At 37.7% G+C, this 27,359-nt stretch overlaps 1 protein-coding gene across 3 annotated transcripts; it reads left to right on the forward strand.

The window, feature by feature from the left end:
- Nucleotides 1-1,362: 1,362 nt before the first annotated feature.
- Nucleotides 1,363-27,189, forward strand: LOC139765548 (anoctamin-1-like). 3 transcript variants are annotated; one of them, XM_071693089.1, is made up of 17 exons: nucleotides 1,364-1,512; nucleotides 2,554-2,686; nucleotides 2,962-3,140; nucleotides 3,776-3,854; nucleotides 5,171-5,301; nucleotides 7,846-8,002; nucleotides 9,041-9,273; nucleotides 9,792-9,952; nucleotides 12,346-12,575; nucleotides 13,534-13,689; nucleotides 14,839-15,042; nucleotides 15,724-15,961; nucleotides 16,383-16,588; nucleotides 20,603-20,775; nucleotides 23,348-23,453; nucleotides 24,048-24,113; nucleotides 24,350-27,189. In XM_071693089.1, the coding sequence occupies exons 2-17, from the start codon at nucleotides 2,612-2,614 to the stop codon at nucleotides 24,428-24,430; spliced, it is 2,475 nt and encodes an 824-aa protein (XP_071549190.1). In that variant the 5' UTR covers nucleotides 1,364-1,512; nucleotides 2,554-2,611; the 3' UTR covers nucleotides 24,431-27,189. The 3 variants fall into 3 exon arrangements, 2 of the variants coding, with proteins under 2 accessions (XP_071549191.1, XP_071549190.1); XR_011716685.1 differs by lacking the exon at nucleotides 20,603-20,775 and having other exon boundaries at nucleotides 1,363-1,512; nucleotides 24,350-24,419; XM_071693090.1 differs by lacking the exons at nucleotides 16,383-16,588; nucleotides 20,603-20,775 and having other exon boundaries at nucleotides 1,363-1,512.
- The last annotated feature ends 170 nt before the right edge of the window (nucleotides 27,190-27,359 follow it).

Here is a 27,359-nt window from a genome sequence, read left to right on the forward strand (position 1 = left end):
TTCCTCCTCCCCATGAATAACTTCCAGGGTTTAGGTTTCAATAGATATTTAATGCGCACAGTATTTAAGAATTGGCGAACTACGTATCCTACAACCATACTATGCCATGTTTATCTTCCGCAGGTACAAACTCTGCAGACATGTTAGTATATAAAAAAAAAAGAGAGGGGCTGTTGGTGTTAGGAAAGACCTGAGACGATAAAGTTGCACAGTTTAGCAGCGTAGTTGGAAAGATGGACTTAACAACCGCCCACCCTGCAAGTCTCCAAAGATCATCTGGTAACATGTGTCTTACCAAGGAATAACTGAGGCAGATAATGGCGAATGTAAGAGTCCAGCGAGAGATCTCAGGAGCGCAAGATGGCTCAACCCAGCTAAACTTGTTTGAGGAAGGAACAGTCCTGGTCAAGATGGCAGAACGGTTGCTCAACCTTATCGAGAATGGCGGCCGTGTGAGGGCGACACAACATGCCTCATACTGGGGTCCTGCAGGGTAAGAATCCTGAGCGAAAAACGAATCCTAGGATGCTATTCAGTCTTATGCAGGGGACGACTAGATAACAGATCTCGATGATCCAAGAAGAAATCATCCGCTGGAGAACAAAGATGATAACCTAGATTCCTTATCTATACAAATAGAGACAAGATAGTCCCAGAGAAAGGTCCTTCCTACGCATTTCGAGAGAGAGAGAGGTTGGATAGTGAAGCCGAAGGCACCTCACCACCCACCAGCCCTCGAAACATATGCTGGAAGGAAGATAACGATAACGAAAAACAACTTGTATGGAAAACGACATCCATTGCTTAAGACAAAAGAAACGCGAGCCAGGACTGGGTCTACGGCCCTTTCAATTCATCATCAGTGCCACTCAAGCAAAAAAAAAAAAAAAGTTTGATGTAAGTCGACAGCCAATGGATGTGAAGTGTTCTACATCCGGGATGAAAGTCAACTGACTTCAGTGTACTATACTGTAACTTAGAGCATGTATTAAACAACGAAATGTATTCACTTTAACTAATTTTGTTGTTCATGGCTGAATATGTATATCTTATATTTTGCCGATATATTCTAAATCATTTCTTGGCAACTTCAATTGCTTTCCACTATTTTGTACTAGGAAGAGGTATCAACGTTGTGCAAATAATACTCTTTGAACCTAGTTTCTTAAGTTGTAAAATATATTGATTGATAATATTATCTTCACAGTAGTATATAAGGCAACATCAACAGATGAAAACTTGGCTACCTGACAGTAAAGCATTTGAGGTAAGTCTTAGGCTTTATCATTCTTTTACTTCTCTCCTTTTTTTTTTTATAAATTTTTTGCTTAAATTTATTTTTTCAGAATAAAAGTAATGAATCTAGATATCTCGTTCATGGTAAGAAGAGCCCCAGCGGCAATTATCAGAGAATTTCCTGTAAGGCGAAAACAGGATAACACGTAGTTGCACTAGTAGCTACCTCGCCATTGAAAGTGGGGAACACGTAAACATGCTATTATTCCACACAAGGTTAGTAGTCCATTATTTCTACCATTTTTGACAGGTTTTAGTAGAACTTAGCAAGTTTTAGTAATCACCCTAATCCCAGGTTGTGGAATTTGCTGGAGAGATGTCATAACTTGTCGGATTTTGGGATTATACAAGTTATCATGTCTCAGTAAAGAACTTTGGACATGCAGGATACCAGTAGAGTAAGCAAAGTTGATGGGGACCAAAGCTATGGTTAACCCCAAGACAAAGGAACTTATGGCAAAGGAGAACCTCAAGAAAGAGTAGGGCGCCTATTCATGTGTGATAGGTTGTGCTAGCAATGACAGGTTACATGTCAAAGAGTGACAGATCTCATGTTATTTGACATGTATTCTACATCATTCCACACATAAAAAAAGAAACACGTAGATGGCATGAGTTATAGAAGGTCTCATTGGTAAGGTGCTATATATATTAGCAACTATTTGATAAACGCGGCCATGATGTCTAGGCAGCGTCGCGTAATTGAGCTTGCATTTATATCATATTTATAGTACTTTATTGAAAAGATTATGGCACTCCTGAGCACGTGGGATGCTCGCCATTAATAGTTATGATAATGATATGCTGTCATGCTCATAAATGGTACCATTGTGCTCAAATCATGCCATAGTGTTTAGGGAGCTCATTAAGAATATTACAAGTGAACATCACCAGTTCAAAGCCTCATTGCTATTGCCGAAATGAGGCATTTTGTCTGTTAAATCAGCTGGCGCATGCCAAACTAAACAGTTTGCATCAGGGCATACTTGGTTCTGAGTTTGTTATACAGAAAATGATTTATTTAGGCCAGACTGGAGCGAGTCATGTGCTTTGGCGTTATCTGCCGCCTGTCCGGAAATGGGTGAGGGGGGTTTCCTATTTTGCAAGGGACAACGCACTTCAAGGTTTGTTTCTTGGTTCTCTTGTTACTTGAGGAATTGAGAGAGAGAGAGAGAGAGAGAGAGAGAGAGGATTTATGTTGTCAAGTATTGAAGGGATATATGTTGCCAGGTACTAATGGGATTTTTACGTTGCCAGGTACTGATGGGACGTCAGTTGCCTAGAAGAGAGGTCTGGGACAAGTGATGCAGTAAAGATGGCTGGTTGCAGTGATGAGGAGTCAGTGTCTTATGATGAATTCATAATGGAGGAAATCATTAACAAGGAGGACGTTAGTAATGGATTGTTTGGTACTTCTTCATTCTTGAAAAATAGTTGAAGACACCAGCATGAAAAGACAATTTCATACTTTGGCATAAATAGCTTCTAAAATCATGGCTTTCATTTCTGTATAGTTTTAAAGACAGGTCGAAGGTCATGTCATGAAACTCAACGGTCATAGTATACTCGGATTTTACTCAAGGATTGTGAGTCCCAAGAGTGGCACTTTATTGCATGTTCTCTGAAGTGATTGTAGTTGGTTGCACTAACTGATTTATACCCCAGTCAGGGATGGATGCTGACCAGTATCTGAGAGATGGCATCAAGACCATCAATTACGTGCTGGTGTTTCGCCAAGATGATGAGAATGAGTCTCACTGCAATCGACGTAAGGTGTTTGAGGACAACCTTAAACAGGAAGGACTCATCCTTGAAGAGGACGAAGTAAAGGGGATCCCCCTCAGGTTACTCTCTCCACATCATCACAAAATTTCATGTGAAAGTAGCTTAGCTTTTGTTTGATGTGTGACCACAGTTGTGTACGAAGTAACCAAATCATGTCAGCATATGGGCTTATAAATAGGACATGTATGTGTTTTGACTGAATCATTACTAAACAGCAATGCAGGTAAAAAATACAGTTCTTCAGTGCTTCCTCAGCTTTGTTACATTGTGATGCAAGTGTTAAAGCCTACAGAAACTCATTTTATTTTAATGATATGCAGAGCCATGCAAGGCTTCTCCACACCATAGTTCTTGCATTTTTCTGCTTGACCCGTTCACATATTCCCTCTCTTATTCTTTTAGGTTGTCTTTCTCTTTTGGTTGAACTCTCCACATCAGTTATTTTCTAATGTAGAACATCATTTAGGATTCAGTTTTTTGTATTTAGTTTTTCTAGAAAGGCACTTTACTTTCTTATAGATTCAAACTCAAGCTCCTATTTTTGATATCTCTGCAAGGTTCCTTACAAGAACCTTCAGATCCTTTGCTGTTTTACTAATAGTAGGCCTTTAATTATTGGTTACAAACTCAGAGTTTTTTCTTATATCTTCACTTCATGTGTGTTACAGGTTACATTTATATCTTTTTTTTTCAGATTTGTAAAAGTGCATGCACCATATGAGGTGTGTGCTCGGTATGCTGAGTTTCTTCACTTACGCTTGCCTATGAAAAAGGTACCAGTCTGTATTCACAATATAGGCATATGATAAGAAAGTTTTTAGAGTTTATTCCTATGGATATGTATATACAAATACTGTCCAGTATTTTCTTAGAATGAGATATGTTGAAATTATCCAAATGTAGATTCATAAAGCTTTGACATCTTAGAATCACTAAGGATCAATATAAATGATTGTAAATTGGGTGGATTGAAATATGTTTATAGTTTCAATTTTACAAAGAAAGTCCCTTCACAAGACTTCTTATGTTACCTTGATCATGGTAAATGATTTTAATGGTTAAAGTCTCCATTTGGAATTAATTGTGGTAGTTCCTGATATTCACAAGCCAAACTATAGTTTTGTAATTTGATGAATTTTGATTAAACCAATTCCTGAGTTCATATATACTTGAATATTTCTCTCTGGTAAAATATAATCTGACCTGTAAAACTATATTAGAACAAGATATGTAATGGACAATTGGTGTCAGTAGGTTATGATGCCATGATTTAAGGTGGTGAAGGATGAATTTGGAGATTAATTTATTACATTGAAATATACTGTTAGATTGTTTCTTAAATAAATTATTCCTGTGGTATTTTTGTTAATGAAAGTAAAGATGGGTTTTGTGGTTCCCTGCAAGATCAGATAATTGAACGTCCTTAAACACCGGAGGAGATTAAGAAATTAGTTATTTCAAAGGCCAAAAGTACACCTTTTAAAACAGTATCATTAGATGAAGAGATAGATCTGCTATGAATAATGAACAATCTATAGGTGTACATTTTGAATAGTTCACTTATCTTTTTATAGTCTCCCAAGAGATGACAGGGAAATAATAGTCAGATCACAAGTTTGCCTTGATTACTTTAGATACCCTCAATATTGTATGTATGTGATGAAGAAATATTTTGTATATGTAATTGTATCTTTTAGCAGAGATATTGTAGGTATTAGTAATTAATTAGAATACCTGTGATTCCTGTACATGATTATTATCAATGGTTTTTGATTTGCTAATTACCTGGTTTGACATTAAAGTGATTGACAAGTAAGCTTTTTCCAGTCACATGCCACAATCATGTAATATGTGAATGCAATACTGAAATATTGGTAAACAGGGTATCCCTGATAGACTTTAATAACTACAAGGTCAAGGCATGCCATTATCATAAAAAGAGATTCAGATGAGAGGTCATATAGACTGGAGATTGAACTTTGCTAAAGTGGTGATTGATGATTTTTCAGTCTTATCTTGAAACAGTCTGAGTTAAAGTGTTGAGACATAAGAACCATCAGCACCATTATTCTAAGTGTCTTTCTTTCAGGAAATAAAGGATGATACTAAGACCTTTGCAAGCAAGCAGAGCAAATATTTTCAGTTTGTGAAGCCTGATGCCAGTGTCATCCCCACCAGACCATCATTTACAGCAGTTTATTCTAATAACAAGAAATATCTGTAAGTTGAATAATTATTTTCAGCAGTGCATTAATGGAACTTGTGATCACATCTTTCATTCACCAGTCATTGTTGTTCGTATATCTTGAGATTTTGATATTTTTTATTGTCATATGTGAAAGTATATATACACTATGCTTTCTGATACTCGCCTGTGATTCAGTTAGACCCTAGAGTATGACAATAAAACCCTTTAGCATGATGGTATGAACTTTAGGGATAATGTTTTGGGCTTTTATCTGATTCAATAAGGTTACACCTGTATTCTTAAGGGCAATACTGTCATGCAAGAGGTTAATCAAAAGGCGATTTTGAACACTATTTGCTTCTGTTGCCCATTGAATAGCTCATTCGTTTTCTCTTTGACGCCCTGGTTGTCTGATAACCACATTCTTCCATATATGCCTTATTCTTGCATTCATACTACCTTAATCTGTCCCTTTGCTTTGTGTGCGACTTCCTCTTAACTTACATATATCTGTTTATCTGACTTTCAACTAGCCTTATTCCATCACAAAATACATCCATTTCTTTGATAAGGGAATCACCAATAATGTACTGTTCCTGGCGCAGCCTTGCTGGTGGGGGGGGATGCTATTTTGTGTGTGGCAGGGTGGCGACGGGAATGGATGAAGGTAACAAGTATGTGTTTGTACATGTGTGTGTGTGTGTGTGTATGTGTGTATATATATATATATATATATATATATATATATATATTTTTTTTTTTTTTTTTGCTTTGTCGCTGTCTCCCGCGTTTGCGAGGTAGCGCAAGGAAACAGACGAAAGAAATGGCCCAACCCACCCCCATACACATGTATATACATACGTCCACACACGCAAATATACATACCTACACAGCTTTCCATGGTATATATATATATATATATATGGTATATATATATATATATATATATATATATATATATATATATATATATATATATATATATATATATCCCCTGGGGATAGGGGAGAAAGAATACTTCCCACGTATTCCCTGCGTGTCGTAGAAGGCGACTAAAAGGGGAGGGAGCGGGGGGCTGGAAATCCTCCCCTCTCGTTTTTTTTTTGATTTTCCAAAAGAAGGAACAGAGAACGAGGCCAGGTGAGGACATTCCCTCAGAGGCCCAGTCCTCTGTTCTTAACGCTACCTTGCTAACGCGGGAAATGGCGAATAGTATGAAAGAAAGAAAGATAAATATATATATATATATATATATATATATATATATATATATATATATATATATATATATGTTTAATATGTTTATGGATGGGGTTGTTAGGGAGGTGAATGCAAGAGTTTTGGAAAGAGGGGCAAGTATGAAGTCTGTTGGGGATGAGAGAGCTTGGGAAGTGAGTCAGTTGTTGTTCGCTGATGATACAGCGCTGGTGGCTGATTCATGTGAGAAACTGCAGAAGCTGGTGACTGAGTTTGGTAAAGTGTGTGAAAGAAGAAAGTTAAGAGTAAATGTGAATAAGAGCAAGGTTATTAGGTACAGTAGGGTTGAGGGTCAAGTCAATTGGGAGGTGAGTTTGAATGGAGAAAAACTGGAGGAAGTGAAGTGTTTTAGATATCTGGGAGTGGATCTGGCAGCGGATGGAACCATGGAAGCGGAAGTGGATCATAGGGTGGGGGAGGGGGCGAAAATTCTGGGAGCCTTGAAGAATGTGTGGAAGTCGAGAACATTATCTCGGAAAGCAAAAATGGGTATGTTTGAAGGAATAGTGGTTCCAACAATGTTGTATGGTTGCGAGGCGTGGGCTATGGATAGAGTTGTGCGCAGGAGGGTGGATGTGCTGGAAATGAGATGTTTGAGGACAATGTGTGGTGTGAGGTGGTTTGATCGAGTAAGTAATGTAAGGGTAAGAGAGATGTGTGGAAATAAAAAGAGCGTGGTTGAGAGATCAGAAGAGGGTGTTTTGAGATGGTTTGGGCACATGGAGAGAATGAGTGAGGAAAGATTGACCAAGAGGATATATGTGTCAGAGGTGGAGGGAACGAGGAGAAGTGGGAGACCAAATTGGAGGTGGAAAGATGGAGTGAAAAAGATTTTGAGTGATCGGGGCCTGAACATGCAGGAGGGTGAAAGGCGGGCAAGGAATAGAGTGAATTGGATCGATGTGGTATACCGGGGTTGACGTGCTGTTAGTGGATTGAATCAGGGCATGTGAAGCGTCTGGGGTAAACCATGGAAAGCTGTGTAGGTATGTATATTTGCGTGTGTGGATGTATGTATATACATGTGTATGGGGGTGGGTTGGGCCGTTTCTTTCATCTGTTTCCTTGCACAACCTCGCAAACGCGGGAGACAGCGACAAAGCAAAAAAAAAAAAAATCTGTGTACGTATATGTATGTATATGTTGAAATGTATTTGTATGTATAAGTGCTTGTGTGGGCGTTTATGTATATACATGTGTATGTGGGTGGGTTGGGCCATTCTTCGTCTGATTCCTTGCACTACCTTGCTAATGCGGGAGATGATGGTGGTTAAGTATAATGAATAAGATAAAAAAAAGATTCTTTATCTTGGGCCAAGGTTTGATGATGATGAGGAACTCTTCACTCCCAGCATCCGCATCCAGGTGGTTGACTTTATCTTAAGAAAGAAATTTGAGGATGATGATCAGTATGAATTTGGGATAGAGAAACTCATTAACTCGGGTATTTATGAAGCAGCCTATCCCATCCACCAGGTGAGACCATTAACCCACTTACTAGTCTGTCATGATGCACCAGGTAGGACCATGAACCCACTTGTAGCTTAACCCATCCACCAGATGAGACCACCAACCTACCCCTCCACCAGATAAGATCATTACCCTTTTCATTGTGCCACACCACTGATGTTATGAGACATAGTCCATTGAGCTAAACCATGATTGTGGCTCTAAACTCTCTTGTCCCTATTTAAATTTTGGGATGATGAAGGATTCCACATCTTATTTATAGATGTCATTCAAAACTTAAAAACACATATCACTTAACACAGTCATCCATAAATCATCAAAGAAAGTGTAATCTTGTCAGCATGGGAAAATGGAATTTACACAGTAACCATTGTAGTTAATGTAAGGTATACAACTTTTATTTGTTAAGTTCTGTTTTATATCATACGGAGATAATCTATAGGGGATTCTCTTTTTTACAAAGGGGAATACAGTGGTATTAGGTTGATTTACTAAGTTACAAGCACTGCATGACTAAGTTTATATTAAAAACTACAGGAGAAAAACACATTTATGATTCATGAACGTATATATAGTCAATAAAAGACTTGCTTTATCAGATGTGGAGCTGTTCATTGATTACTATTATGTATGTAATATCTTTAACTGTATTTACACGCAGTGGATTAAGTGCATGAAGCTTGTCAGCTCATACAAATCCTTATGTTTAGTCATTCAAATCAAATGGAAGATTTCCATACAACTACAGGCCCTCTCAGTTTTCCCTTTGCCTAATAGGTAATTCATCAAGGAAGAATACCATCTCCATTCATAGCACACTTACTCTTAAAATGCTACCAGTATTCATGATCAGAATAATTTCCCTGGTATCCTCAACTGAAACACTTTCAGCCCATAACAGTTCACGTTGTGCATTCATCCATCTTATCCATGATGTATGTCCATTGATATGATAATGCCTAGTTAGATATTCATTTTACTAGTCTAGTTAGGTATCACTGATATAAATGGGGCATTTGGCTGTATACTAAGTTTTTATTGCAGGGAAGTGTGAAAGATGGGTATAGCCAACGCTCAGCACTGTACAAGCATTGGGCTTCTTTGTCAAACTTGTGCAAGCAGCAGCCACTTGATTACATCAAGGAATACTTAGGAGTTAAGGTGGCATTTTACTTTGCTTGGCTTGGATTCTATACATATATGCTGGTTCCAGCCTCTATCTTGGGTGTTCTCTGCTTCCTCTATGGTGTTTTCACTGTCAGTTACCATCATCCTAGGTATGTTAAATCATAAATTGTCTTGGTATTTACCTATATCTTTATTAACATTTTCCAATGACTTCTGCATTTATCCTGTATGAGGACTCTATGATTTTAACCATCATATTATTATTAAATTTTTTCCTTTTGCTAATTGATTTGGGCATTATACACACAGGTAACTGGTGAACTTGCATTGAAAGTTGCAACCTTATTCGATGTGAACTCTGAGAGAATTTCATTTAGAATGGTAGAAGAGTAAAGAATAGATTAAGACAAATATTCTTAGTTGTATTGCAGTTTTCTGTGCTTTACAACTTTTAGGGAAATTACTATTACTTACAAGGTTTGCAGACTTTTATTATTGCCATTAATGTTTTACTCTGGACTGTCATTACATTAGTTTTTTAACTTTTCATCTCAATTTTTTAGTGATCTTCACTTTGTTCAAAGTTGTCACTCTAAATCCAACTCTAATGAGATTAATATTTAAGATCTTGACTGACTCTCCTCACAACATCTGCACTATATTGCAGCAATGACATCTGTGATGAGGGGAATAATGTGACCATGTGTCCACTGTGTGATTCGTACTGTGAATTTTGGACTCTGGAAAAGGCATGTTGGTCTGCAAAGCTCACCTACCTAGTGGACAACCCAGCTACCATCCTTTTCTCTATTTTAATGTCACTGTGGGGTGAGGAACCATAACTAGTCATAGTGTTGTTATCATGGAGTTGTCAGAGTCAGTGGGAGTCATACTAGTTAAGGGATGACTTGCTTGTGAACTGTGTAGACTTGCAATTTAACTCATTTTTGCCATTCATTGTTTACCATACTAATTTACTTTGCTGAAAAAGTTTCATAGCATAATATGATATGCTTGATGATGATTATGGTATTTTATATGGCATATGTATATATGTACCTGAAATGAACAGAGCAAGGTTTCAGAGGGAAGCTTGTACAGTTCAACTTTGCTGTCTTCTTATGTATGTGCATCCCTTTACTTGTTATTCCCTCCCCTTCTCCCACTTAGAACCTATTTGTTAACCTTTTTTCATATATATAAACCATTTCAGTGCATCCTGATTGGCTCTTTCAGTCAGACTGCAAGTACTGCCACATCTCATGCTTCAGAGTGTCATTCCTTACATGATTAGTCCTCCCCATACCTCATACGCTGTACTGTCTTTAGTCATTTCATTTCCATCATGTCCTTGTTTTTTCATTTGCAGCCCAAGAATTGCATCCATATTCCAGTGGGATTAATGTAACCTCAAACAGGGTTGGTTAGGACACCTTTCTGAATTAACTACGTAAGGTAATTTAGGAATCCAGATCAGAGAAGTTGGTTACCTTATTTGATTAGTTGGTGAAAGGTTAAATCAATTAATAGAACTGAATCAGCCTTTGAGACTGGATCATTTCAATCAAATTGAACTGGTTAATTCAAAGATATTGGTTAGTTACTCTAATCAAGTTAATTGATTAAATGATGAAGAGTTTATTTACATAACGTGCTCAGTCCTGTTCCAAATATGCCCCTTTGCTCCAACAAACAATGCATTGCAGTGCAACCAGTACATTTGCCCCCTTTCGCACCCTATGATTCACTTTAGCTCCCATAACTCTGTTCATAGCCATGTTCACTCTTAGGAACCTAAAGAGCTCCATGTCCTTCAGGTTCTACCTCCTCCAATTCACATTCAGCCCCCATTGTCACAACCCCCCTGCTACACATCAATATTTTGCTTTCATTTACATTGACCCTCAACTTCCTTTAACACTCTAGACTTCTGGAATTCTTTCTTGAGTCTTTCAACAAAGACTTAATCCCATCCATCCCAACTGCTTTGCTACACTTCATCTTTTGAGAGGCATTCTCACCATGGCTCACTTGCTTTGTATACCTCCATTTATACTCCTGTTTTTTGGTGAGCTTTCTTTGGCCCTTTGAATGTTTCCATACAAGGAAAAAATTTTGTTTTATTATAATGAGTAATGATATCTGAACTACCTAAGAAATATATTTTTATAACTGCCAGATTTGTATTGAAAATAGACCAAGTTGAATAATACAGATTGCCCAAACTGTCTCGTCTTTTTCCGTATTAATGTACAACAGATGAAATATCCTGTATGCCCTTGAGAATATTAAAGTCAACCAATTTCTTTAATCTGATAATCATGGCATCTAATAGGAACAGTTGATATTCTATCAAGTAGGAAGAGTCTGTATTCTACCTAGGAGGAAGAGTTGATTCAATCTTTACCAAGCAGGAAGAACTAATTCAGTTTAACCAAGAAGGAAGAGCTGATATTCTTTCAAGGAGAAAGAGTTGATTCTCTCTCGTCTAAGGAGGAAAAATTATGCAGTCTTTACTAAGCAGGAAGGATTGATATTCTGCTAAGAAGGAAGAGTTGATTCACTTTCAACCAAGCAGGAAAAGAAGATTCAGCTTCCACCAACCAGGAAAGAGTGGTATTCCACCAAAAAGGAAGAGTTGATTCACTTTCTATCAAGCAGGAAGAATTGTTTCTTTTGCTGCCAAACAGGAAGATTTGATGTTCAACCAAGCAGGAGGAGTTGATTCATTATCTACCAAGCAGGGAGAAGTGATTCATTTGTAGACAAAGATGAGTGGACGATTTAACACAGTGTATAAGATCATTCCAGTGTGCCTGTTCGTAGGAATAGATTTAGGACATAAGTTATGGAAATGTTCTTGACCAAGATGTGTACTCTAATGATTATATGGTGTCTTCTGTAAGGATGACAGCCTTGAATATGATTATTGGATGAATGATAGCTCATAAATCTGTTTTCTTCACTGTCATGAATTTTTTTCAGAGATTGATAGTTTGTCAGTAATATGGTTGCTCTTGTATTTTTTATTCAATGAATCCCTTCTGCATGACTGTATGAACCTTGAGCACAGTTATACAACCCTTGGGTATGTTAACTTGGGCATTATAACCCAAGGGTCATACCATAATGTTGAAGGGTGTAAGAAAGTCAGGTTGTTATTGCAGATATTTTCTAGAATATTGAGTGTTAAGTGTCTGCCCCTTTTTGTTTCATTCCAGCAAGGATCTTTTTAAAAAAGTGGAAGAGATACTCAGCAGAGATAACCCATATGTGGGACCTGTCAAACTTCGACATCCAAGAGGAGCCTCCTCGACCAGAATATCTGGCATGCTTGTCTCATGTGGAAAAACGCAGTAACCCCATTACTGGTCTTCGTGAGCCTCATCCTCCCTTCTGGAAGATGAAGTTCCCAAGATTTATTTTTAGTAGCTCAACTGTCCTCTTCCTGGTTAGTAATTACCTGTTGGTATTGTATGGGATGGGAGCACTGTTCTTATGAGGCCCCATCTTTTGAACTTTTTCTACTCTCATAAAGCTTTTTAGACTTCCTGTATGTGTCAGTTTGTACAATTTTGTCATTTAGCTTACCCCATTTATCCACTACATAATACTACAAGAGTATTTTTTATATCTGTTGCCGCATATTATTTGCTTTGTTTCTTGTTATGGATTCCAGGTGTTCACTCTTTGCATCTATCAAAGAATTGCTTATTATCATCAGACTGTGTTGAGTAAATCTGTGTTTTCTTACAACACACAGTAACTCAGCTGTCTTAAGTATGGTTCATGTTTGTTGTCATCCTCTGGACTTTCTCATTTGGTATTTTGTGTTTTTTCTTGTGCAGTGACTTAACTTGGGAAGCAAGTTCTAGGTTTGGCCAGATGTATGCCGTGATTAATTTGTAGTGATTACTTCTGTTTAAAGATCTTTTCATATTTTGTGATAGAGGTCTTGTCTTCATCAGAATTTGTAGACATGTATTTGTAATGGTCTTATTGTCACCCTACTGGTGGTCAGCGCATACATACTGTAAGTGGAAATGATGGTTGATGCATGCATAACAGTTATAAGAAAGGTGTGGTGGTGCACGCATATCTTGTATAGGAATGATGGGGTGATGCATGCATACCAGTAACAGGAATAATGGGATGATGCATACATACTGACTATATGAATGGTGGTTATGCATTCATACTGGTTATAGCAATTGTGGGATGTTGCATGTACGCTAGCTATAACTGTGGTAGGGTGATGAAGGCATAATCTTCGTTTTTTCTCATCTTCATTTAGTCAACTGTTTCAGAAGCAACACATAAAGATTTCTTTGAGATTTGTCCATGTTTAGGTGGTTACAAGTGACTTTCTTCAGCAGAGGCCATACTAAGTCCCTTCATCTGTAAAACAGGTGCTGTTGGCAGTAGTTGATGTGTTGGGGGTCATCATTTATCGCATGTCAGTTTTTGCTGTGCCGAACTTGGCTGACAGTTCCCCAGATCTCGTTATTTTTTCATCCGTGTCTGCAGCATTAATCAACCTTATCTGTATCACTTTCTTCAACAAGGTGAGTTTGTCAGGATGGGTCATATAGAGGTTAGTAGAAAACTCTTTTAGAAATAATTAAGATTTAAATGTCATCTGAGATTCTGTTTTCCAAAGGGCTGAAGGTAAAGCTCTGAATAGCTTTCAGGGTTGCTAATTGGAGAGTTGAATTTCAAATGGAGAACTTGAGAGATTATTTGGTAGAGAATTCCTGGGATTATTGACTCTAGAGATAAGTTCGTAGGTGAGGACTTTGGGAGGGGATATTGGAAGAGTTCTAAGAATATGTTCAAGAAAAGGTTTGATTAACAAGAAAAATAGGGGATAATTGAACCATGGGCTCAACTGAGGTGCTCCTTTATCAATCACAGACTAATAACAAACTAGCGCAGTAATATACAGCCAAAGATTTATGTTGTTTCCATGGGTTTGTCCACATAAACTTGATGTTAACAAGAAGAATTGTTAGGACAATATATCATCTTACCATGATTGTTTCCATGCATCTTGAAGGCACTGAATTCCTATCTCATTTTATCAGCATCTTCATGTCATTAATCTTAGGATCTAAGACTTAGTATTGAGTAGGAATGTTTGATTATTCAGGGTAATGGGAGGGTGTGTTGGATTCATATCTTTTAGGGGTCAAGAGGGTTAAAGTGGATTTCTCTGGGGATGTATTCTGTTCTGGCTAGCCATTGTTCTAATTGCGTGATGTGAGTTAAGTGTTGTTAGGTGTTATGTATGACATGGAGTGATTGTATGTTTGTGGACAAAATGCCAGTAGTCATGTATATCTTATATAGTAAATGCTAAATTCATAGTAACATAATATTCTTTAGTAACTTTCATGCAGAACATTTAATGAGCCCCTTTTAACATGTGGTGGCTGACTGAGCAGAGTTGCTGGGTTTGCAAATTTGTCATAGTATATATGTATGGAACCTCTGATATAGCATTGGAGTTGTAGACAAATGGAGCAAAGCTAAGAGAAGAAGTATTGGTTAAACGATAAAAAATTCAAGTTGTGTGGTACACAAGAAATTAATACATAAGTGAAAAAATCACCCTTCAGTATACACAAACGGATATTTACAAATAGTTTATTACACAGATGTAAACACAGCTGCCTGTAAGGGTGACCATGAGTTTAATAGAGATTCACACCCAGGTGTATAATTGGGTAGCTGTGAAATTGACGGACTGGGAACTTCAGAGAACACAGACTGAATATGAAGACTCCCTCATCCTCAAGATGTACCTACTACAGTTTGTCAACTTCTACTCTTCTATCTTTTACATTGCATTCTTCAAAGGAAAGTGGGTGGGTCACCCAGGTGCCTATAACCGTATATTTGGCCTCCGTCAGGAAGAGGTAAACTAATATTTTGTTTTTCAATTCTTTATTATCTCATCTTAAACTGAAGCCTCTTGCAACCAGGAGAATGTATGAACTTATGTCTGTCCTTCCAGCTTCTTCCAGAGGGAAGGTGTATTTTTTCTAGAACACATGAGTAACTGCATTTCAGAACTGGAAGATCAAAACTGTCATGGAAACACTAGCCAGTCATTAAAGCTATTGTTGAAAACTGAATGTTTCACATGTAGGTGTGGAACTAAAAGAATAGAGTAAAAATGAGAGAAGTAGAGTAAGGGTTAGGATTGTGAAAGGTGCATTGGTAATGTGGAAGATGGATCGATGAATTGATAGTGACATTAGATTGAAGGTTCTGGCAAGAGTGAAAAGTTGGTAAATTGGTAAGCTGAGCTGGAAGTCAGTTAGGAAAAAATAAGTTTTATAGTAAATGGATGTAATGACAGAATGAGTTAGTATGGTTGTCAGGCTAGAGGAGCATTTAAAGACGTAAAGTTATGATGGTGTCTTACAAGAAGTTTTATTTAAGTCTCTTTGCTATGTAATTAAAAACAGCAAATTGAAGATTGAAGAAAGTGTTGCCATGAGGGATACTTGAGATCCATTCAATGATAAGAATACTTTTTTCATTGCACATACTGCGTTAAGTGAATTACCAGTTAGTTGTATTATGTTTTGCAGTGTGGACCAGGAGGCTGTTTGATGGAACTGTCGGTTCAGTTAGCCATCATTATGATAGGCAAACAAGCCATAAATGCCTGCTTTGAGATGGGTGTTCCTCTGCTGTGCAAATGGCGGAAGAGGCAGTATTTGCGCATACCCAGTGAATCCACTAACACACACTGTCCACAGTGGGCCAAAGACTTCAGACTCATTAGTCTAGATTCTTACAGCCTCTTTTATGAATACTTAGAAATGGGTGAGTAGTCGCTGTCTTTCTCATTTACATTGTATTATACATGTATTGCTTGCAACCAGTGGTGTGACTTTTCCTACCTCATATGTTCAGTTAGTGCTGGTTTTAATTTACTGTATGTACATGATAGTGTAGTGCTGTGGGTTAGTACATGCAACACTACCATTAATGTAGTTAAAGCTTGTAACGCTATTAGTAGTGTTACACCTCCCACATGTTACCTTATGTGTTGGACTGTATATGTAACATTACCACTAGCTTGGTATAGTATATTTGATAATACCTGTAGTTTAGTTAACATGAACATCAAGCAGTTCAGTACTTTTAACATTATAAGGTTATACTACTGGTATAGGAGTAACTTTAAGATGTTATCATGTGCTGTGCATGGTCACAAGAAGTTATCGTGATGTGGTATTTTCAGTTTTACAGTATGGGTTTGTAACTATATTTGTGTCATCATTTCCTCTGGCACCAATGTTTGCACTGATTAACAACCTGTTGGAGACACGTCTGGATGCCAGCAAGTTCCTTTGCTCCTATCGTCGACACACACCTCAACGAGTCAAGGGTATTGGCATCTGGTTCAAGATACTGGACATCATCAGTAAACTGGCTGTTATTTCTAATGTTAGTTCTTTGTTCATATTGTAATGCCCTCCAGATTATTATTATTATTATTATTATTATTATTATTATTATTATTATTATTATAATTACCACATAATTCCAATTCACTCTCTTCCTTGCACGCCTTTCACCCTACTTTATGTTCAGGCTCTAATCACTCAAAATCTTTTTCACTCCATCCTTCCACCTCCGATTTAGTCTCTTGCTTCTCCTTGTTCCCTCCACTTCTGATACATATCCTCTTTGTCAGCCTCTCCTCTCTCATTCTCTCCATATGTCCAAATCATTTCAACACACCCTTTTCTGCTCTCTCAACCATGCTCTTTTTATTACTGCACATCTCTCCTACCCTTTTCATTACTTACCTGATCAAACCACTTCACACCACACATTGTCCTCCAACATTTAATTTCCAACACATCCACCCTCCTCTGTACAACCCTGTCTATAGTCCATGCTGGCAACCATGTAACATTGTTGGAACTACTTTCCTTCAAACATACCTATTTTTGCTCTCTGAGATAATGTTCTCTCCTTCCGCATATTTTCATTGCTGCCAGATCCTTCACCCCCTCCCCCACCTTGTGACTTGCTTCCATATTATTTTGATAAATGTAGACATAAAACTTCTTTATCCCTTTCATTTTTTAATGCTATTATCATGACTGAAAGCAGTAGTGTGTGCTGCACTTAGTAACTGGCTCTAAACCCTCTTACCCTCATTTGAATTTCCAGCTTATGTATGATTCCACATCTTATCTGTAGGTGTTACTAGGAAGCTAATGTATGATTCCACATCTTATCTGTAGGTGTTACTAGGAAGCTAACAATATAAGCTGGAAAAATTTCTTACATCACAGTCACCCATTTACCATCAAAGAAAGTGTAATTGTGAGAAGTGAGATTTACAGAGTAACTATTGTAATCAGTTTTGCAGTAACAGAAACAATTTCTTAAGTATTATTCTTTATTTTTCTATGAAAATAAGGTTATTTTTTAATTCATTCATTTAAGTAATGCCCAGTCTTTGTAGGTGATAGATAATGAAGACAATTCTCACCTTCCACACATTCTTCAACACTCCCAGAACCTTCGCCCCCTCTCCCACCATGTGACTCACTTCCGCTTCCTTGGTTCTATCCGCTGCTAAATCCACTCCCAGATATCTAAACCACTTCATTTCCTCCAGTTTTTCTCCATTCAAACTTACCTCCCAATTTACTTGTCCCTCAACCCTACTGAACCTAATAACCTTGATCATATTCACATGTACTCTCAGCTTTCTTCTTTCACACACTTTACCAAACTCAGTCACCAACTTTTGCAGTTTCTCACCTGAATCAGCCATCAGTGCTGTATCATCAGCAAACAACAACTGACTCACTTCCCAAGCCTTCTCATCTGCAACAGGCTGCATATGTTGATATGTATACATATATGCATGTAAGGCATTTATATGTATATATGTGTATATGAGTGGATGGGCCATTCTTCATCTGTTTCCTGGCGCTATCTCACTGATGCAGGAAACAGCAATTAAGTTTGATAATAAAAAGACAATATTACATATTTGTTTTTCCTTTGAAGGGATTGAAAGGTCTGGAATAATTGTAGAAATATATTTCATCATTATGGGCGAGTAAAGTTATTATGCACTGTTTAGCTCAAGACCCTCCTCCCTACCTTTCTTTACAACCTTGAGGCCAAGTGATGTCATATATTTCTAAATTTTAGTTATGTTAAAGAGAATTGCAAAGCTTTTCTGCTCTCTTTTAATTTCCCTTGACATTTTGCAGGAGAAAAGCCTGTGTAACATAAGACACCCTGAAGGCTATATGGTTTTATCCTTGACCATATCTTTGGTATGAGGTGTGGGATCTACAGTGATACTACCAATATGATGACCCCTAAATTTTGGCTTAATAAATCTGGTCATCACAGGAATCATGTGATTTTGATTTTGCATTTTGTTGAATGGATTTTGGTATATATATATATATATATATATATATATATATATATATATATATATATATATTTATATATATATATTTTTTATTTTTTTTTTTTTATACCTTGTCGCTGTCTCCCGCGTTTGCGAGGTAGCGCAAGGAAACAGACGAAAGAAATGGCCCAACCCCCCCCCCCATACACATGTACATACACACGTCCACACACGCAAATATACATACCTACACAGCTTTCCATGGTTTACCCCAGACGCTTCACATGCCTTGATTCACTCCACTGACAGCACGTCAACCCCTGTATACCACATCACTCCAATTCACTCTATTCCTTGCCCTCCTTTCACCCTCCTGCATGTTCAGGCCCCGATCACACAAAATCTTTTTCACTCCATCTTTCCACCTCCAATTTGGTCTCCCTCTTCTCCTCGTTCCCTCCACCTCCGACACATATATCCTCTTGGTCAATCTTTCCTCACTCATTCTCTCCATGTGCCCAAACCATTTCAAAACACCCTCTTCTGCTCTCTCAACCACGCTCTTTTTATTTCCACACATCTCTCTTACCCTTACGTTACTTACTCGATCAAACCACCTCACACCACACATTGTCCTCAAACATCTCATTTCCAGCACATCCATCCTCCTGCGCACAACTCTATCCATAGCCCACGCCTCGCAACCATACAACATTGTTGGAACCACTATTCCTTCAAACATACCCATTTTTGCTTTCCGAGATAATGTTCTCGACTTCCACATATTTTTCAAGGCTCCCAAAATTTTCGCCCCCTCCCCCACCCTATGATCCACTTCCGCTTCCATGGTTCCATCCGCTGACAGATCCACTCCCAGATATCTAAAACACTTCACTTCCTCCAGTTTTTCTCCATTCAAACTCACCTCCCAATTGACTTGACCCTCAACCCTACTGTACCTAATAACCTTGCTCTTATTCACATTTACTCTTAACTTTCTTCTTCCACACACTTTACCAAACTCAGTCACCAGCTTCTGCAGTTTCTCACATGAATCAGCCACCAGCGCTGTATCATCAGCGAACAACAACTGACTCACTTCCCAAGCTCTCTCATCCCCAACAGACTTCATACTTGCCCCTCTTTCCAGGACTCTTGCATTTACCTCCCTAACAACCCCATCCATAAACAAATTAAACAACCATGGAGACATCACACACCCCTGCCGCAAACCTACATTCACTGAGAACCAATCACTTTCCTCTCTTCCTACACGTACACATGCCTTACATCCTCGATAAAAACTTTTCACTGCTTCTAACAACTTGCCTCCCACACCATATATTCTTAATACCTTCCACAGAGCATCTCTATCAACTCTATCATATGCCTTCTCCAGATCCATAAATGCTACATACAAATCCATTTGCTTTTCTAAGTATTTCTCACATACATTCTTCAAAGCAAACACCTGATCCACACATCCTCTACCACTTCTGAAACCGCACTGCTCTTCCCCAATCTGATGCTCTGTACATGCCTTCACCCTCTCAATCAATACCCTCCCATATAATTTACCAGGAATACTCAACAAACTTATACCTCTTATATATATATATATATTATATTTATTTTGCTTTGTCACTGTCTCCCGCGTTTGCGAGGTAGCGCAAGGAAACAGACGAAAGAAATGGCCCAAACCACCCCCATACACATGTATGTACATACACGTCTACACACGCAAATATACATACCTTTACATCTCAATGTACATATATATATACACACACAGACATATACATGTATACCCATGCACACAATTCACACTGTCTGCCTTTATTCATTCCCATCGCCACCTCGCCACACATGGAATACCATCCCCCTCCCCCCTCATGTGTGCGAGGTAGCGCTAGGAAAAGACAACAAAGGCCCCATTCGTTCACACTCAGTCTCTAGCTGTCATGCAATAATATATATATATATATATATATATATATATATATATATATATATATATATATATATATATATATATATATGTTACAGCTGCATTGTTGGTTTCCTTGCAGGGTTTTATCATTGCTTTTACATCAAACTTCATCCCGGAGATGGTATATCGCCACCATGTGTCTTCTGATGGGTCTCTGCATGGGTTCCTTCAGCATTCCCTGTCTTACTTCACAGTTTCTGACTATCCTCCTCAGTTTGCTCCTACAGGTGCGAACGACCAGCTCGTCTGCCGGTGAGAAACTTTTTTTTATGAGTAAAAAGGAACACATTATGATACAGATGATTATCTAAAAAGAACAGAAAATGATACAGAGGATTAGAAAATCACATCTTTGATGGAGTAAAGGTTTTTGCTGCTTATTTGAAATTATATAGTTTTACTTCTGTCTTTTTGTGAAGCTGTAAAGATATGTTCAGTAATATGCCATATCTCATGTCCAGGGAAGGATGGTTAACCTTGTTAGGTTCATTGCCTGATAAAGAATTGTTACATTATTGAATAACGCCATAGAAAAATATTGTTCGTCGATGATACAGCTCTAGTAGTTGATTCATGTGAGAAACTGCAGAGGTTGGTGACTAAGTTTGGAATGGTGTGTGAAAGGAGAAAGTTGGGAGTAAATATTAATAAGACCAAGTTTGTTAGGTTCAATAGGGATGAGGGACAAGTTAACTGGGATGTAAGTTTGAATGGAGAAAAATTGGAGGAAGTGAAGGGTTTCAGATGTCAGGGAGTGGACTTTGTTAACAGCGGATGGAACCTTGGAAGCAGGAGTGAGTCACAGGGTGGATGAGGGGTCGAAGGTTCTGGGAGCAGTAAAGATTGTGTGGAAGCAAAGAACGTTATCTCGGAGAGCGAAAATGGATATGTTTGAAGGAATAGTAGTTCCAACAATGTTATATGGTTGTGAAGCATGGGCTATAGATAGGGTTGTACGGAGGAGGGTGCATGTGTTGGAAATGAAGTGTTTGGGGACAATATGTGGTGTGAGGTGGTTTGATTAAGTAATGAAAGGGTAAGAGAGATGTGTGGAAATAAAAAGAGTGAGATTGAGAGAGCAGAATAGGGTGTGTTGAGATGGTTTGGAAATATGGAAAGAATGAGTAAGGGAAAATTGACAAAGATGATATATTTGTCAGAGATGGAGGAAACAAGGAGAAGCGGGAGATCAAATTGGAGGCGTAAGGATGGAGTAAAAAAGATTTTGAGCGATCAGGGCCTGAACATATATATATAGAGGGTGAGAGGCATGCAAGGAATAGAGTGAATTGGAATGTTGTAGTATACTGGGTTGACGTGCTATCACTGGACTGAACCAGGGCATGTAATATATATTTAATGTAATATACGTATCATATAATATATATATATATCTTTCTTTTCTTTCAAACTGTTCGCCATTTCCCGCATTAGCGAGGTAGCGTTAAGAACAGAGGACTGGGCCTTTGAGGGAATACCCTCACCGGGCCCAATTCTCTGTTCCTTCTTTTGGAGAAAAAAAAAAAAAAAAAAAAAATTATATATATATATATATATATATATATATATATATATATATATATATATATATATATTTATTTATTTATTTATTTTGCTTTGTCACTGTCTCCCACGTTAGCGAGGTAGCGCAAGGAAACAGACGAAAGAATGGCCCAACCCACCCACATACACATGTATATACGTACACGTCCACACACGCAAATATACGTACCTATACATCTCAATGTATACATATACACACACAGACATATACATATATACACATGTACATAATTCATACTGTCTGCCTGTATTTATTCCCATCGCCACTTCGCCACACATGGAATAACAACCCCCTCCCCCCTCATGTGTGCGAGGTAGTGCTAGGAAAAGACAACAAAGGCCCCATTTGTTCACACTCAGTCTCTAGCTGACATGTAATAACGCACCGAAGCGACAGCTCCCTTTCCACATCCAGGCCTCACAGAACTTTCCATGGTTTACCCCAGACGCCTCACATGTCCTGGTTCAATCCATTGACAGCACGTCGACCCCAGTATACCACATCGTTCCAATTCACTCTATTCCTTGCACGCCTTTCACCCTCCTTCATGTTCAGGTCTCGATCACTCAAAATCTTTTTCACTCCATCTTTCCATATATATATGGGGATGGGGGAGAAAGAATACTTCCCACGTGTTCCCTGCGTGTTGTAGAAGGCAACTAAAAGGGGAGGGAGCGGGGGGCTGGAAATCCTCCCCTCTCGTTTTTTTTTTTTAATTTTCCAAAAGACGGAACAGAAAAGGGGGCTAGGTGAGGATATTCCCTCAAAGGCCCACTCCTCTGTTCTTGATGCTACCTTGCTAATGCGGGAAATGGTGAATACTATGAAAAAAAGAATATGTATATATATTATATCATTATTATACAAAATCACTATTTCCTGCATCAGCAAGGTAGCGCCAGGAAACAGACGAAGAATGGCCCATCCACATATACATATCAACATATACATACATATATGTACACATTACATACATACACTTGTACACATTCATACTTGCTTGCCTTCATCCATTCCTGGCACTACCCCACCCAACAGGAAAACAGCATTGTTATCCCCTGCCAGGTTTTCCATGACTTTTCCTGCAAATGGTTATGCTGCGAATGAGAAGTCTCCTTTGGTGAGGATATAGGTGAGACATCTGGGTACATAAGGTAAGTTTATGCCATCTGAATGTGAAACATTTATACACTGCTGATGTGTAATGCGCCAGATGTATTTGGATTCTTAGATAATACTTGAACATTAATGTTTCACCAGATACTCTGCCTACCGCCAGCCAGGCGACAGTCAGGAGAAGTATGAGTATAGCCCCATTTACTGGCATATCTTCACTGCAAGACTTGCCTTTGCTGTCATCTTTCAGGTAAAGTTCTTGTACTCTAGTGATTATTAGAGTCCAGTTAAAGAAACAAGTAAATGATAAAACTTTTGTAAAGTGCTAAACTGTGACATAAGTGTTACAAAGAACTACATACCATACTTTATTTTAAAGTGAAGTGGTACAGTGAAGTGTCTACTGTATTGCTTAGGTCAGTCTGTACTTATATAATGAGTTTTATTGCATATTAGTTTTGTTAATTACAGTATTGCAGTGATGCTTATTGATAACTTGTTGAAAAAGTATTAACATGGTTATTCTTTGATAGGATAGTCTTGCAGTTTTAATGATACTGTACTTTTTTAATGTTTATGCTTGCAAGATGATGTGCATCAGAGTTGTTACTGGTGTCAACCTGTGAGTGAAGTCACCTTTTGTGAGGCTGTATCCTTGAGATTACATTCTTGTCAAAGAACTTCTCACTCCAAAGGAGTCTACAGTTTCCTGCTGATATAAGTAGTGCATCCTTGGACAATAGGAAGCTTTAGAAAAGTCCTAGATAACACCAAGACTCATAGAAAATGGTCCTGGGGGTAATCATAAATGAATAAAATATGCATTTTGAATTATTTCTTGCAGAATGTGGTGTTTGGCGTGGCTTCAGTTACTGAGTGGGCCATCTCTGACGTACCTCATGCTTTAAAGGTCAGATGATTTTCTTAAACCACATAAACTTCTTTTATGTATATGTAACTTCATCACTCCAAAATTGTTACTTGTGTATATCAAGCATTGAACCATTTTTGTCACACCTTTCAAACTCTTTTACAGTTTCTCATAACACTTGCACTGATTCCCAAAGCCCAAGAATCATCAGATGTATCTATGCTGTATCTCATGACCTTCGATTGCCCTGTAATGTTTTTTATTGATAATTCTAGGAGAAGATTAGAAGAGAAAGGCATCTGACCAATGAGATGATAATGAAACATGAGTGTCAGCATGCCAAGGGTGGTTCCTGAATCCATGAGAAGAAAATGGGTTGCCACTGCCAACAACAGTGATGACACCCATGATGTTAAATAGTCTTTAATATCATTTAACATCCATAACTAAAGTGATTTGATGGTTACAGATAATTTTTATATTAATGAATGTAATCTAATTACTGCTTTATGTTGATGCAAAGTGTTGTGCTCTCTTTAAACCTTCATTAAAATCAGGCAGCCTGGGAATATCATAGGGCATTGAACATGATACAGTTTTAATAAGCATCTCAAGGGATGTTTAAGTTAAGCTTAAGAAGTATGGTGTAGTATCCTGTCTGTGATGTACTATATAAGTATAAGGAGTATGATACAGCATCCATTCTGCGATGTATGAGGTAATTATAAGGAGCATGACACAGCATACAGTCTGTGATTTTCACTTGATATTAAGCATTGCACAAATACAGTCAGTGATGAAAGTCTTTCCCTCTTTCATTTGTATATTATTGGGAGAAGTGAAAAACAATGTGAAAATCTTTAATACATGCTGAATAGGATGGATCATTGTACATCTATCTTGGTTCTAAATTTAAGGTGATATTTAGTTTTATTTGTACATAGAAAATGTGTGATGAGGCATGGCAAAGATTTTTGTATGTACAAAATTGTCTGATGATATTTGATTGTTTACTTTTATTTACAAAGCATTTTAAGGAATATGACTGAGTTGCGTCTGCAATTTTTTTTAGTGATATTAAGAGATGTAAAGAGAAAGCATGATTTGAAGTAGGGTAAGTTGCATTATGACAGCTTCTTACTGTATCAGGTATTGTATAAAGAATGCCTTTAGATGAAGCATGGCTCAGTCTGGGTTATTTTTGTGATATGCTACCAGTAAGAAGTGTATGTAAACGAAGATTTTTGCATGCGAGATTTTTGATTAATATGAAAATCATAAGGATAGTGGCGCAATCCTTACATGATGTGTGTGGCTTCATGATATGGATAGCGGTGAAAGCTTTACATGATGTGTATGGAGTAGCAGATTACCAATTAAGACTACAAAAACTTGAGCTTAAAGCTTGGGGAAATAAAGGAAGATCCAGGCCAAGAAAGTAGGGTAGGCCCATTTATGTATGATAGAAACATATGCAAGCTGGTCAGTGGCCTGGGACTGACAGCATGTAGCTACTGGCCAAAAAAAAAAAAAAATATATCATCCCAAGCCAATGGCTAGGGAGGAAATTCTTGAGCCTTTTCCCAAATGTTGCACATTATCATAAGTTGTACTGTGCATATATACCCATTAGATATATTTCTTAGGATATGATGTATAGATTTGCAGGTGTGAAATGCCACAAATTACTTTTTTAATTTCACTGTACATGCATACACATAGGATATATTTCTTAGGAAATTGATAAAACGAATGGCCAACAGTCTATTGTTTCATGACACCTTTCAACTCCTTAACATATACAACATGGAAGGGCCTGTGAAAGCTTAAGCCTAAGGCCCGTTAGCTCCTTAATCCACCATTTTGTGTATGGCATCTTGATATAGATCACAGTGGTCTGTATAGTACATGATGTGTAACATATGGATCATGGGAGTTTTTACATTACATGAAATGAGTTAATGAACCAAGTTATTTTGGTTAACATGATAATTTTTGATTGGTGAGGTATTTTGGTTGTACTGACATTTTCCTAGAAGGAAAGTTTGCTATGTACAATATTGATTACCAGTAAAAGACCACAAATTGGTAATACAGTATGACCCTTTTATACGACACTGTAAGACAGGATTTCACCTTTGTATCCTGTAGGGCACTAGATGTTAGGGAATGGAAGGTCCAGATGGCTTATTGGAAGTAAACACCCAGACAACACATATTTGAGGAAGTCTGAAAGCTATGGGATAAAAGAGGTTGGAAGCTTTGAGCATTTTATTGCATGTACATAAATTTCATTTCTAATCATCATTTACTGTGTAGCACCTTTGTGATTGTTACATGCCTATAAATATGTTCACTGTATTATATTTAAGTACATGTAACTTTGCATTATTATCAGTTAAATATTTAACCTTATATACTTAATTGCAAACTTGAGGAGGAGACCTTAAGCAAAGGTTAACAGATATGTCTTGTAAGGAAACTAGGAAGAGCCCATGTATAAACTGTGATCAAGTATCCCTGCTTTCCTGTCATTCTAATAGAGCTCGTGTGGTATTATATGCAGTAGATTTTGTTTCACCCCTGCACTGTTTGCATCAACTTATGTATATATTTAGTTCATCCTAACCTAACCTACAGTCCAAAGTAAGATAGAGCATCACAGAAGTATAATTAGAGATAGGGGAGATCCTGTTAATAAAAAGTTTATTCAAGTCTTTTAACAGAGGGGAAGGCTCCATGATTATTTTTATCTTTATAGGGAAATATGCCCTAATGTTAATTTGAGCTTGCATTTCAAGTGCTTTTGGAATATTTCATTACCATAAAAACTGAGAAAGAAGAAACCAACAATGTTCATGTGATTCTGTAAGATTTTTGTGAGTTAAAAGTTGTTAGCACTTCCATTAGTGGTGGCAGCATGAGCAGGAATGCTTATGCTCTGCTCAAGACTTTATGTATAGCTATGTGGTGCCAGTATGAGTGGGAATGTTCATGCTTATGACCAGCTCTGTCACACTACAGAGAATGGTACATAGGGCTCATTTTCATATTGCTCTCTTCTGCTGGAAGATCCCAATGTAAACTTGATTTCTCATTGAAACTATAAGATTTATGTGTGTATACTTAGCACTAGTCCCAACTTACCAAGTCACTGTCACCAGGAACTTCTAGTATGGCTGATAACACGGTCATATTTAAAGATGATTAGATCACTCTATGTAATTGCTCATATGTAACCCCATGTAAATGCAGTGTTATTACCCATGAAATTTGGTTTGGTTG

The sequence above is a fragment of the Panulirus ornatus genome, chromosome 55 (genome assembly GCF_036320965.1).
Source record: "Panulirus ornatus isolate Po-2019 chromosome 55, ASM3632096v1, whole genome shotgun sequence".
NCBI lineage: Eukaryota > Metazoa > Arthropoda > Malacostraca > Decapoda > Palinuridae > Panulirus > Panulirus ornatus.